The 13,916-nt window shown below is 33.2% G+C and overlaps 1 protein-coding gene across 1 annotated transcript in view; it reads right to left on the reverse strand.

The window, feature by feature from the left end:
- The window catches only part of LOC135835185 (influenza virus NS1A-binding protein-like), a 28,533-nt gene that overhangs the window by 11,697 nt on the left and 2,920 nt on the right, over nt 1-13,916 (reverse strand). Inside the window, exons 2-4 of the mRNA XM_065349340.1 lie at nt 7,872-8,148; nt 7,118-7,314; nt 644-842 (exon numbers count right to left, since the gene is read on the reverse strand). Coding sequence (XP_065205412.1) covers nt 644-842; nt 7,118-7,314; nt 7,872-8,033 — 558 coding nt within the window. The 5' untranslated portion in view covers nt 8,034-8,148. The remainder of the gene's footprint in view (nt 1-643; nt 843-7,117; nt 7,315-7,871; nt 8,149-13,916) is intronic.

The following is a 13,916-nucleotide window of genomic DNA, read 5'->3' on the forward strand; positions in this document are numbered from 1 at the left end:
CAGTATAGAATTTTTCATTCAAATTGACGTAAATTTTTTCGCCAGGAAATACTCAAATGAAGGATATCCTAATAGGGTACAAATTTTCAAAATTTGCAACAACAAGATAAATCATGTAAATTCCGGTCATTGCACGATATGTAGATAAGCGGTCGTTCAAAAATGACGAAATTTTTAAACGAAAAACATCTCGCAGCTCGAATATTTTCATTTTTCGTCGTGTGTTGACGTACCTATCATTAAATTGGGTCATTGAATAATATATGTATAATCAAAACGGTAATTGCTGACGATTTGATTTGAGAAAAACTGTTCCCGAAATTATTTGAACTACCGATAGGAGATCTTCGAACCAGATTACACCAATTTATTTTCAACTTTCACGAGGAATATTAATATTCACACAGGAAATAATGTGCAAACGGTAACGAACAATTAGGCAATCGCCAATTTAACATGTGTTTACGTATAGTCCAACCATCGATAAATTTAATGATAAATAACAGTTGATATTTGCATCATCTCGTTGTAGTATCTCCTGTTGTTGTTTTTCAGGCCGTACTCGTGCGAGGGGCATAGGTAATAATACAAATGACACGATATCAGATCAGAGTTCTAGGTATAGTTGTGTACTTCAACTTACCATTGTTGATATGAAATCATCCAATTGACAAACGAACGACTTCTTCGATGAAATACCAGGAAGGCTGCGTATATCGATGCAATTATCGACGCTCAAATTTTTAATCAGGTATTTTGCGCATTCTTCCGCTATGCGATTCATTTTCAAATAGCAAGCTGCCAAGTAGATGGATCTAACTTCGTGACCTTGCAGCTCCAATCTGTAACATGATCGATCAATTATGTTGCGATGAATAACTTGGCTACTTTAGTACCCAAAGTATAATGGTGGATATAACTATGAGTATATTGATCTAGCCTATTATATATTCTGTGCACCTTTTATATTCATTCGCATAATAGAAAGAAATATTCGGCTTTATTCGTTAAAATGCGCATACACTGTTGAATCTGTATGAGTTGGGTTTTTTTGCGACCTAGTCTACCTACACATTAAGGATTACAAACCACCTTGGTAATTTCTCAACAGTCAAGTTCACAATTTGAAATCAAGATAAGTACCTAAGTACATTTTCTCGATTTTATAGTTTATTATGAAATATTTGGGAAACACTAACTTCAAATTTTTATAGATTGAACAGTAGGGATTTTTATTGTATTTTACCTAATAGCCATATGGGTCACCTAAGTTCGAAAAAAAATCAAATTCAAACGATTTCCCTTGATAAAGTACTCACAAAGTAGGTACCTATTTTGTCTTCAGGTACTCTATTCCAGAACGAGAGATAAACAAGACTATTAGCGTTAGGTCTTCTCGATTCCACCTTAAGCTAACAGCAATAAAACGAAAACAAATATTTTCCAAAAATTCTTTTTTTTTCCTATTTATTTGAGTTGATATTTTCCCCCCAATTTTGCATATTCTATCATCATAATTTGAAGAAGCCCGATGACGCAGCTAACGCTGATTCTAAGGAAACTAAATTTTGAAATTTTATCACTTCAGACACGAAAGTGTTATTTTTTTTCTTATTCTTTATTAAATTATCCACTAGTGTTATTGCCTAATTCCTACGAAAACTTCGTAAAATGTATTTGCTTCAACACGACTCGAAAATTTTTTTAACCTATTTTTCGGTTAAACTGTAAAGTCTGCGCGTGATACGATGACGTCAACGAAGCACATGTAATTTCAACTCGATACAACATTATTTAATACATAGAATGAGAACACGCTTTCAAAAAATAAAATAAAATGAAAAATATAACAGCTTAAAAATTTAGGAAAGCGATAACAGTCCATTAAACTGTGATAATTTTTGAAAAAAAATATGTACTCGTACAGTCGTACACGTTTGTATGACATTAAACCAGTTACTTATATAGCTCAAATTTTGCATAAAGCGATCTTCAAATGTTTGGAAAGAACTCCGTTCAAAGTGGGAAAATAATGACCCGAGTAATAGACTTTAGGTATTTTGGACCTCATCCAATTCACTGTGAGTTGAGATGAAATGCATCTTCGTATTTCATTCATCAATTCATCAACTGTAGGTACTCGTACACCTTAGAATAACATACATAATATTGTATGTATGTTGTGACATGGGTTGCATTTTCAAAAATTAAATTAATTTTTTCTTTTTTATCAAGCATGTTTGCCATTAACCTTGTAGCACAAAGGGTAACCAAATTAAATGAAGTTTAAAAAAAAAAAAAAACTCTCGAACACTTTGAAAGTTTCAAGTCGTTTCATTCAATTTTACAGACTTGATCACGGCTTTCAAAAGAAATAAATTCTTAATTAGACCTGAAACTGACGCAGGTGTTATTTTTTACTTATCTAAAAAATGTTCCTATCGTAAAAACTGAATACTATACTAGGATAGAACACTTGAGTAACCGACTATGCAGGTAAGGGAAAGAGATGGGTACAACAAAATTTTCAAATCTGAATATTTTCGCACTGTTTGGTGCAGTTTTTTTCAAAAACAGGGTGTCTACAGCAATTTGTTGACCGAAAATCACTACCTTGAAAAAAAATCATCTGTTTCCAAAATATTTTCAACCCCCCTCCCTCTCCCCCCCCCACAAAAAAAAGATCGATTTTTTTTCAGGGAGTCTACAACAAAATTTCAAAATATGTAGAAAAATCAAGACTTCAGCAGACCTTTTAGCAGGACGTTATTTAAACACTCGAGATATTTTAAGAGGGGTAAGGGGATGGGCGAAAAAAATTTCACATTCAAATTTTTCGCTTGTCAAATGTCTTTTAAACATCCCAAGATTTTTTCAAGCAAACGGATGTCAGAAGTATAATTTTACTGTTTCAATTTTTTTTTTATTTTTACCTTTGAGATTCGTTTCTAAGTGTAATGAAATTGGTCGAAAAAAACTTTTTACAACATAACAAATTTTTAAAAAATATACAAAAATTTGATGCAAAATTTGAACGATTTTTGTGGGAAAAAATTTTCAATTTTACTGCGAGTTTTAAAGTAAAATAAGTAAGAGATACGTAAAGTACATAACAATTTTGTCATTCGAAAGGCATAACAATTCTACCTAACATTCATATACTCGTACCTACGAGTAACGTACAAAAATTTTGATTTCTCCTTCAAGTCTGGAATTTTTCAAGTAAGTATGGAAAAGTGAAACAAACTGGCCCTGGTGAAGCGGGGGCAAAAGCTCTCGAAAATCAATACTTAGAAAGCCATGAAAATTATGTTTTTTTTTGTGCGATGACTACGATGAGTTACTTAATTATAAGAAGTTCATTATTTTGCCTCAAAATTTTAAAACTCAAAAAATGATGATGTTTTTGTTGAAAAATTCGAAATTGAAAAAAAAGCAAAACGAAACCGAGAGAAGCGACGCCAAAAGCTTTCAAAAATTCATTTTTTGATAAATGAAAAAAAAAAGTTTCTTTATCCAGGGAAGAGTTTACTATAATTCTGATTCAAACTTTGAACATTTCTTGAATTTTCATTTGAAAAGAGAAGAGCAAATAGTCCGAGCGAAACGAGGGCATATAGCTCTCAAAAATGTGAAATTCAAGTTCTAACGAAGTCGATAAATGAGCCCTTTTCTGCAAAATATTTTTCATGCGTGAAAGATTGGATTTTCCATTTTTTTTCATTTTTAACTACCTTTCAAGCAAAATTGCTGAAAATCACTACTTTTTCACTACTTTCACTGCCGACAGAGGCGGTTTTACCGAATGGCACATGTGTACCATGGTACACAGTGGCAAATTTTGAGGAGCGGCAAATTTTTGAACGATTTCAAAAATTTCATTCAACAATTCGGCAAATTGGGTAAAATTTGGTGAAATTTCAGATAAGGACCTGTGATGAAAAAAAAACATTATATTATTTTACTTCTTGAAACACAAATTTTCGAAAGCTTTTGCCCTCGCTTCGCTCGGGCTCAAGCTTGTTTTCTTTTGTTTTTCGAAATCAAAATTGAAATTTCTAAGTTTAAAAAAATCGAGTTTTAATGCCAAGAAATAAACTCTTCACCTTCACATAAAAAAAACATCGTTTATATGCCTCTCAAAATACATACAAATTTTCAGATGTTTTCGCCTTCGTTTCGCTCGAGCCTGTTCTGATTTCTTTTTCAAAAGTGACTTCCTAAAAAAAACACAATCCAGTTCTAAAATTTCAAAAACTAAAAAGTAAACTACTCGCATTGAAAAACCCCGTTTTTAGGCATCTCCAAATGAAAATTTTCAAAATCTCTCGCCCTCGCTTCGCTCGGGCCAATTTTTTTTTCGTTTCAAAGTACACAAATTTTACGTTTGAGACTTCCAAAAATCCCCAGGCAATGCCTATTGGTATATTTTTACTACATCAATCGAAAAGAAAAATTGGGTGCAAGGGGAGGGGGGTAAATTGCTAGCGATGACGGGGCGGCGAAAAATTTCGTGCACACAGCGGAAAATAATTAAAACCGCCCCTGACTGCCGACTTTCAAAATCACTACCTTCACTATACGTTCACTACCCGGTAGACACCCTGAAAAATCATTCCTCGTATTCTCAATTCTCATCCAAAAAAAAAAATCACATCATTGTGAAACATAATCAATTTGAAATTCATCGAATTTAAACTTGAAATAATTCAGCTTGATTTTTTCACTACCCAGTTCCCAAATTTGGAAATGAAACCGAACTAGAAAAAAATAAATGAATTCGCATTCAATGCTCTCTCGAACTGAAGAAAAAAGAATCAAAATGTTGCGCAATGATATCTGAATTTTTGGAACTTTTTTCATAATTGGAGGATGGGAGCATCGAAGGGATACATTATATTCAAAACAAATAGACAGGTATTTCAACTCAGTCCCTTCAAAAACTAAATTAACGATTCACTCAAATTTTCAACCTGAACACATGTTCAAGACCACCGGCATTTGCTAGAGATGGAGTAGGGGGATTCAGAAGCATCGGATAGAAAAAAGACCAACATTTGAACTTGGCATCTCTGAATATTGTTAAAGGTAAAATTGATATGTTACTCTTCTTCCGATTTTTTTTTTTTTTTACTCAAGTACCGCCAAAATTGCAGAGAAAATTCAAGTTTGAAACTAAGTCAAATTATGATAATTGATTTTCAATTTCTACTTTGTTCTCTCTAAAATACCACAAAATGAGTCTTCAAAGTTTGGAAGTTTCACAAAAAATGGATGAAAAAAATGTGAACTACAAAGGCTTTGAGCACTCTTCGGAGGGTTAGGACTAAAATGAAAATGATTGTGGAAATAAGAGCATAGAATCGGAATTCGTTTTCATTCTCATTCTGTTCATTTTAGAGAACAAAAGCAAAGTAATTCATTCAGCATTATATGTAGGTTCATGAAATTTTTTCCATTATAAGTAAGTAGAAGATACGAAAAACTTGAAAGACAATGGTATGAATAAAAAATCATGAAAGGCTGATTGTACCTATTTGAGACACACGGACATGACTGCACTATATTGATTTTCAAAATTAAGGACCTTTTCATCAGCCTGCTCCAAGTTCTTTATTCCTCAAATATGACTGGAATATTTATTTCAATAAAAAAAAAACTTCTCTGTATTCAATGCAGCCTCACGATTTTCAAAAATTCTGGGTACTTGAATCCCCCTTACTACCTTCCTCCTCATTTTGTACCAAAACCTTCATGCTCCAATGAAAGTATCCACTTCAATTTTTTCAACCAAAAATTTGCTCAAATTTAGCAAATCGTCGCAATTATAGAGAATTAATTTTGGCACAAAAAAATCTGTCTTTCAAAAATGGATTTCTTTGAAGTTGAAATCATTCTCGCGAGGTTTACTTCTCCACAAATCCACAATATCAAGTTTTAGAGCTGAATGATAATTAATGACGAATATTCGGGGAATTTTTTTTTGATTTCCAATTAATAGAATGAATCTTTCAACCAGCATCAAAGTAATGAATAATACCTAATTCCCTCGTTTTATATCTACCTTAGCTACTCCTATGTAGCCAATAATAATTTCTCTAAAATACCTACGTAACATGAAGAAGTCACTCTGGCAATAAAAATGCTTGAAACTGAACACCAATTTAACCCAAGTACTGCTGTAAGTTATTCAATAATTTTTTTTTGAATTTTTTAAAGAATTTTTCATTTTAAGAGAATTTTGACTGTTTTTAAAAAATTTTCGGCTCATAACAACCCCCCCCCCTAGCCTTACCCTCAAAGTCTGTCCTAAGTTCTTCATACCTCAAATATGATTGAACAGCACTTCCTTCAATTATTTTTGATTCGAAAAAATTCTTCAACTGATCGAATCTTCACCTGTTTTTTTTTTTTTAAATTCATAAGTTTCGTAAATTCCTTCTGAAATGGGCTTCTGTGAGATCAATATTACACCCCCTCCCTCCCCCCTTTGGTATTGTTGATCTCTCTTGAAAGACAAATTTTCAAGTTCACGATTAAGAAAATTCAACTAGACCATAATTCATGCATTAACGAATTTTTTCTTATTTTATCTGCAATTGGAAGGGGGGGACTTCTCCTTAACAACCCTTTTTGGATTCAAAATTCATCGTTCCATGAGATGTGTTAAGGAGGTTATCACTTTTAGTGCTTTCTCATAATAAATATAGTGTTTTTATAGTAAAAGTGATCTTTATTTCTTCACGTTCCATGAGATAAAAAAGAGGCTTGAACTTCCCTCCCCTTCCCCTTCCATTATCTGAAATAATTTTTTTTACTGATATTTTCAGGATCTAATTTTTTAGTAAAAATGAACCGATTTAATTAAATTATTGGAAACGATAAAATTTTTGAGAAAAAATTTTCTACAAAGCATAATATCTCTCGCAGTTTTTTTCCTTTGATTTCATTTCGAACATTGATCGAATATCGATCACTCCCTAATACAGATAGAGATCGAGAGACTCGTTAATTTCTACGCTAAAACACGTTTCCTTACTCGAAACGATTTACAGGTAGGTCTAGGCAGGTAGTTAGATACGCGATCTCGACATCTCGTCTAGCACGATCATCTTACCTGGACGTATACGCGTACTCGATGACTTTCTCCAAGGTACTCGCTCCGAAACCAGAGTTCAAGTTCAATGTTATTTGCACAGTGTGTCCTTGCGGATTAGTGCTCTCTTGCTCGTCATCGACGCTGAACAACTCCATGAGCTTGGCGCTAACGCTGGCTAGTACGGCTCGATGCCCGTATAATTCGGTGTTTCCGACCTACGCAATATAACAAGAAATTATTAATCTTCTCCGTACATAGGTAGCGGATAAACTCCCCAATTTGAACCCCATCGTAGTATATATTGTGAAATATTCGAAATGTACACAAGATACGAGTATAATAATGGTACTACCAGGATACGTGTTCGTCGATGAGGTACGAAAAAACACATATTCAGGAAACCTATCTACCTACGACTACGACGAGTAGGTAAACATGCTCGTCGGCGTCGTGTGAATTTGAACACGCGAAAAATATCGATTCGTGTTAAATTTCTTTCGATACGCGGTAATCGATTAAGTTAATACATTCAACGGTGAGACGAGAAATGAAAAAAAAGTTTACTCGTCTCGTGACGTAAATATATATACAAAAAGGACCACCTCGTTTATAATAATTACGTAGTATCGCGCCAAGAAAGAAAGCAAAAAAAAAGCGAGTACGTATAATACACAGTAGCTAGAAAAGAAACGACCCCGACAAGCCGCCTTCGCCACCGGGTAGTCCATTATTATCCGCGAAGTGAAGACCCAATTACCAAATATAAACTTACATGAAGTATGACATCGCAGAACGTTCTATTTTTTCGCATCGTGTTCAACGATTGCAGCAAATTATGGTGATGAGTTTCGTCGTGAAATATCAACGGTTCTTCGACATCGACGATGACTTCGTCTTCGTCGTCGCGCAAATGATCTCCATTCATCATGATCATTTTCGCACAATACTCGGCTTTGCCAATGAAGATGTCACTCGAAGCACATGAAACAATCGTACCGAAACCGCTCAAAATAACGTAGTCGAAAAACCGACCAATTTTTCGAACCGGTCTGCGAAACAAGAAACACACGTTAGATACGATTAATTACTTTACGTAAAATGAAACACGTTGAGAGATGCAATTTAACATTATCTAGACGACTATCTCGAATACAACAAACTATATACATAGCTATACATAAAGTAGAAGAGTAGGAGAGAAAAAAATTGATACCGTTATCGATGATGGTAATAGGTAGGTGTAATCTGACCCGGAATAAATTTTCACGAGTTCGAACTTAACAAATTTTAATACCAGATAAAGACTCTCACACACAGATGCCGGTGTAGTACGATAACCTGATCATTTGATTGGCTGCAGATTTAGTACCAGTCAAGGTCATCGTGTCAAACCATACTCTTCTCTTGCCCAATTACCCGTTCGCGCCCGGTAAATGAACTCTTCCTCGCGAATGAGGTTAGCAGATGACGTACTGATAGACGTAGACGTATAATACTGGACAAATTTATACCTTTAAGGATGATGCTGCCAGTGCTACCTTCGCGGATGAATTCGAATAAGAAATTTTTCACCCTTCGTCTCCCTATTTTCGAAGGTATTTCCGCCATTACGAAATATAATGCCCATTATTACACACAGTACAAGAAGACTCTTTGTATACGAAGAATTAACAATTAAAGCCTTTGTATTGAAAAATACTGTACAAAAACAAAGACCAAATAATTCCGTTAAAGATTTTATTGTTTATACATGCATTGAATACCCTTCATCAGTAGGTATAAATATGATGTATTATCGTTTGATATTGATATACGTAGAGGTAATATAGATATTCAGCCGCGTATAAAATGGCGATGGTGGGTAAATATGATTTACATCATAATGTTTTCGATTATACTATAACGAGATTTAAAAATACACAGGAATTTTCCAGTTTTTCGTTCATCACCTATCTTTTATGCATTATCGCATCGTTCCCATCTCTTTGAATAATATTTATCGCGATACAAACTTTAATAAAATGTTACGTAACTTACACAATATACAACTACCTACTGTAATTTACCTACTCTCGTAAAACATACAGTACAATAATAAAATTTAATAATTATGTTGATATGAAATATGTAATGAGAGTTCATAAAAACCTATCTAGGAGCTCTTTCACAGGCTAAAAAAGTCAACCCTTCAGTACTTTTAAATACTTGTACCTACGAATCACTTCTCAAAATTATTCCAAACAAGGTATAAGTTTACACTTCCAACCCCTGAAATTCAATCCAAAATGAATGAAAACATGCAGCTGACTGTAATCAAAATCAAGGTCCTGTACTATAGGGTAAGACTATATAGTATTTTGAAACAGACCTTAACATGGGGATTATACACGATAAGATATGAATTCATGGTTAACTATTGATTAAGCTCTTGTTAAATACGTAAGAAGTAGGTAAGTCAAGTACACGTAAGGTATCCTGAATAACAAAGGTCTGCTTTAAAGTAGGCCTATCCATCAATCATCAACCTAAAAGCATCGATGAAATGAAGAATGACTCATTGGTCATTACAATATCAACAACAAAAAAAGTTGAAAATTTCGCTCATAAATAATGCAAAAGTCAGATCAGTTCTTCTCCAAAATGGGCACTTTTTTGATCATTGAAAGATTCATCATTCAAACAATATTATTCTTTTCTTACTTGAAAATTTTTCCAGCAGAAAATCACTGAGATTTATATTTTTCAAAAAAAAAAATCAGAATTGCTTTTTTTGTAGCATTATTTAAAACTTTCTAGCCCCCCCCCCCAATCGAATCGACTTCCATATTTTTTTTAGCCGTTCTGAAGCCTCCGGGCGATAATGTATTGCAAATGAAATGAAACAGGGGAATAGCATTTTTCAAAACAATTCTTAATTTTTAAAGAAAAATCAACATTTGCTGAAGCCTCGATCGTGAGGTCAAATTCAGGGTGTTCATTAATATTAGTTTCACGATAGATTTTCGTCATTTTTTTAAAAAAAAAGTTGATACATATTTTTTGAAAAAAACATTTTGAATTTTCAAGAATTTGCCAAAAATCAAGAAATCAATTTGGTCGGCTAAAATTTTGATTACGGGAGGCTTCAGACTACGTTATTTTGAAAAATTGCGATTTCGTTCAAATTGGAGGCGGACATCTTCATTGGTTTCCTTGTTTTGAGCCATCCAAAGTGGTAAAAAAAATTATAATCAAGTAAGTGAATCAAAATCTGGGAATTTTCGTTAGTCTCCCCAGCTGTGTTGATGGAAGCTCAATACGAAAATAGCGATACTTATTATGAATGGAGGGAGAGGCTTGTGAGAGAAGTTTCTTCTCGAAAAAAGGGTTCATTTCGGAAAATTTTGACCAGAAATGAGAAATTTTCTAACATTTTTTGTCATTTTTTGATTCTTTTCCCCAAAATTGTTTTCTTTTGAGAATGGGGCTACTTAGAAAGATTCTGGCGCAGGAATAGTAAATGTTTGGATCAGTTGGATTTTTTACAACTGATTGGGGGGGGGGGATTCTGACACATCTCAATTCAATTTAATGTTTCTACTGACACAAATAAAACAATTTTTTAGGGTATCTAACAGGTAGTGAAAATAGCGAAAAAGTAGTGAGTTTAGTCAAAAAGGTAGGGAAAAAATTTGAACTCTCAACATAAACTTTCTAATTGGGAAAAAAAAATTAATTTTGATGAAATTGGCTACAGTGTTGGAATATGTGACGTCAGTTTAGCTGGTGGTTGTTGCGTGGAAAGGTTTTGATTGAAATTGAAAAAATTCTTCGTGTACCTACAAATTTTCTTCCAATTTCAATTTTTTTGAAAATTTTCTGGTGAAAAATTTGACTTTGTTAATTTTGTGTGTGTGGAGGGAGGGAGGGAGGGAGGGAAGGAGGGGGAGAGATGAGTGAAGAGCTTTAGGATGGGTCGTTTTTTTATTTTTTCGAAGTAAAATTTTGTATACGTTGAGTCTAGCAAAAAAAAATTATAGCCAAATTGTTTAAACCGTTAGAAAAATTTAAAGCTTTCGTCAAGTTCAGAAGTTTTCAAAATAATACTTTTTAATATTTAAAGAAAACGAATTTTTTTCGAAACAAAATTTCACAAATTTTGAACTCTCGGGGGGAGGGGGGGGGAGGATTCGGCATTGATTTAGTTTTCTTACGACTTGTTAAGGCCATTTGACCGTGAAGATTTTTAGGCATGAATAAATTGAAATTTGACACCATTTTCACAAAAAAAGTCATATTATGCAATTATTGTATGAAAGTAGACATCAAATTATGCTCGAGTGAAGCGAGTGCAAAAAATCGTCGAAAAAATTGATTCAGAAGACAAAGAAACGTGCATTTTTCCACGTTTTAAAATAATTTTCATCTGCAAGGTAGCCAACTTCTCCCTTAGGCTACACCACTGGGTTCTGATGAGTCATTTTTTTCATTTTTGGCTTTTTTTTTTCTCAAGAAGGCGACACGACATCCTCTTTCAGGAGGCCTTTCAACTTGATTGAAGTTGACGAGTTTGGAATATTTCTCTAGCTAGTTGTTTGTCGTTACCAGGTAGGTTGCCTAAATTCCAGGGTGTCTAACAAAATCTGAAAACTAAAATGAAGGACCTTTTGGAACCAACTGATTACCCCCACCCATTTACTTTTACAAAATTGCCAAAAAAAACTTGGTCTACCACATCCAAAAAACAAAATTTCGTTCGTACCTTTTTCGTATTTTTCTCATATTTTTTTCACACGCCATATTTTCAAGTTCTTTTTAGACATAAGGTAAAGATTGAGTAATTATTGGAAAACTATTTTGATGAAAATTTTTAATATCAGGGATTGTATTCAAATTTTATAATTTTTTATGCAAAAAGTTGAATTTCATATCTTCAACATTTTCAAATTTTAAAAGTTTTCAGAAAATAACATAAGGTAGGTAGGTATGTATTTATCATTTTTTTAAATCCTTAAAGGGTAAACCAGCATTATTTTTGATTTGAGAAGTCAATTTTTCTACCCTCTAACTTCGGGTAGAGAGAAGAAAAGAGAAATGATCTAGCCCGAGCGAAGCGAGGGCGAAAGCTGTGGAAAATTGATAAAATGAGAAGTAAAGCAACACCATTCCTGATTTTGATTAAATGGCAGAATCATTTGAAAATTGGGTAAAAGGAAGGACCTTCGGGCAAAAAGGAGGACTTTCTACTGACTTTTTCGAAAAGAAGGATCGAATAGGCAAAATGACAAACTTTTACTGACCTAGAAGGACCGGAAGGACTGTTAGACACCCTGAAATTCATTTTTGAAACCTGAAGATATGCAAGATTTACCATCACCAATGTAGCTTCCCAAAAAATTTCCAACTTTTTTCTTTTCAATCAATTTTTTGAATTTCTGCTAGCTATAAAAAATCTTATTTTGAACAAAATGAACATTTTTAGAAAAAAATTTTACGATCAAAATAAATTCAGACACTTTCTGAACAAAATTCAGCACGCATTGAATGGACAATCCTGTAATAGTAAAAAGGTAGAAATTGATACCGTTTTGCATTCGATGGAGCAGTACTAAAAATCAAAAAAAGGATTAAAAAGTACCTACTGCATTTTTCATTAAAAATTCATGTCTTCAATTCTTTCTAATTTTCAAAAATTTCCAATCCTTTTCAACTTTTCTCCCCTCCTCCCTCCCTTGAGTGGACATACTTTGAATTTTTTGTTTTCAAATTTGATCGCTTTTTTTAATAGTGCTTCAAAATATACAAGGTGCAATAGCATTTGTAAATATTTTTTGAAAAAGGGACAAAAGAGTACAAAAAGAGTTGAAAACGATTCCAACTCCTCAAAAAAAAGTCATAAATACATATTTCGACTGTTACATTCAGAAAAAAAAAAGTTTCAGAAGGGTTGACTTGACCTGGGCTATTTTAACTCCATTCAAAATGAGTTGAACCGACAGAAGATTTGATTCATTTTCAAAAAGAATTTGCCCAACCCTGAAAGAGTACATAACATAATAATTGGTGATTAGCCTACATTGATTTGAATCATTTTCAAGAACAGAATGGTGAAAAAAAATATTAAAAAACAAATTATTATTTTTATCATCTTTTTCCCCATTAAATCTCTATCGTTTAATGTTATGATTCTAATCGTTCGTCCACCAATGAATTCATTTAACACGAGTCAGGACTTGACACAATCACAGCAAAATCATCGTTATCAAACGATCGTAGAAAATTATTTCTGACCGAATCGTTCCCCAGGATCGAATATACATTCAAATTTGACTCGTTAGAAGCCTTCATTAAATGAACCGGATCTTCATTTTATTCATCAAACCATTCACGAAAGTATACACATAATTTAAACAAATAATTGAACAACTCATTAGAAAATAATTTGAAAACGAATTCGATGAAAATATTTCACTATAACGATATCAAAAAAATTTATGCCTCGATTGCCACATTCACGAACGATTTAAGCATATCTGCCTTACATCTTTCAAATGATTCATTTACAAATTGAGTAAGATTCCATTTTTCGAGCAAATCATTTTTGTAATATATGATAAGAAATCCTAGGCCTATTCTGATCGATAAAATCGACCTAAATAATTTCACTAGTATCCGAACAATTCTCGATTATATCGTTAATTGAAATGAAAGTGGAAACCAAAGGAAGGGAAAGAGAGGAAAATTGAGGGAGGATCTATTATACGAGTAGATTTTTCATCACTAGGATTTATTCGAAAGACACAGGGATTCTCAAAATTGTCAGTTGACCTTCGATTTG

This window comes from Planococcus citri, chromosome 2 (assembly GCF_950023065.1).
Source record: "Planococcus citri chromosome 2, ihPlaCitr1.1, whole genome shotgun sequence".
Lineage (NCBI taxonomy): Eukaryota > Metazoa > Arthropoda > Insecta > Hemiptera > Pseudococcidae > Planococcus > Planococcus citri.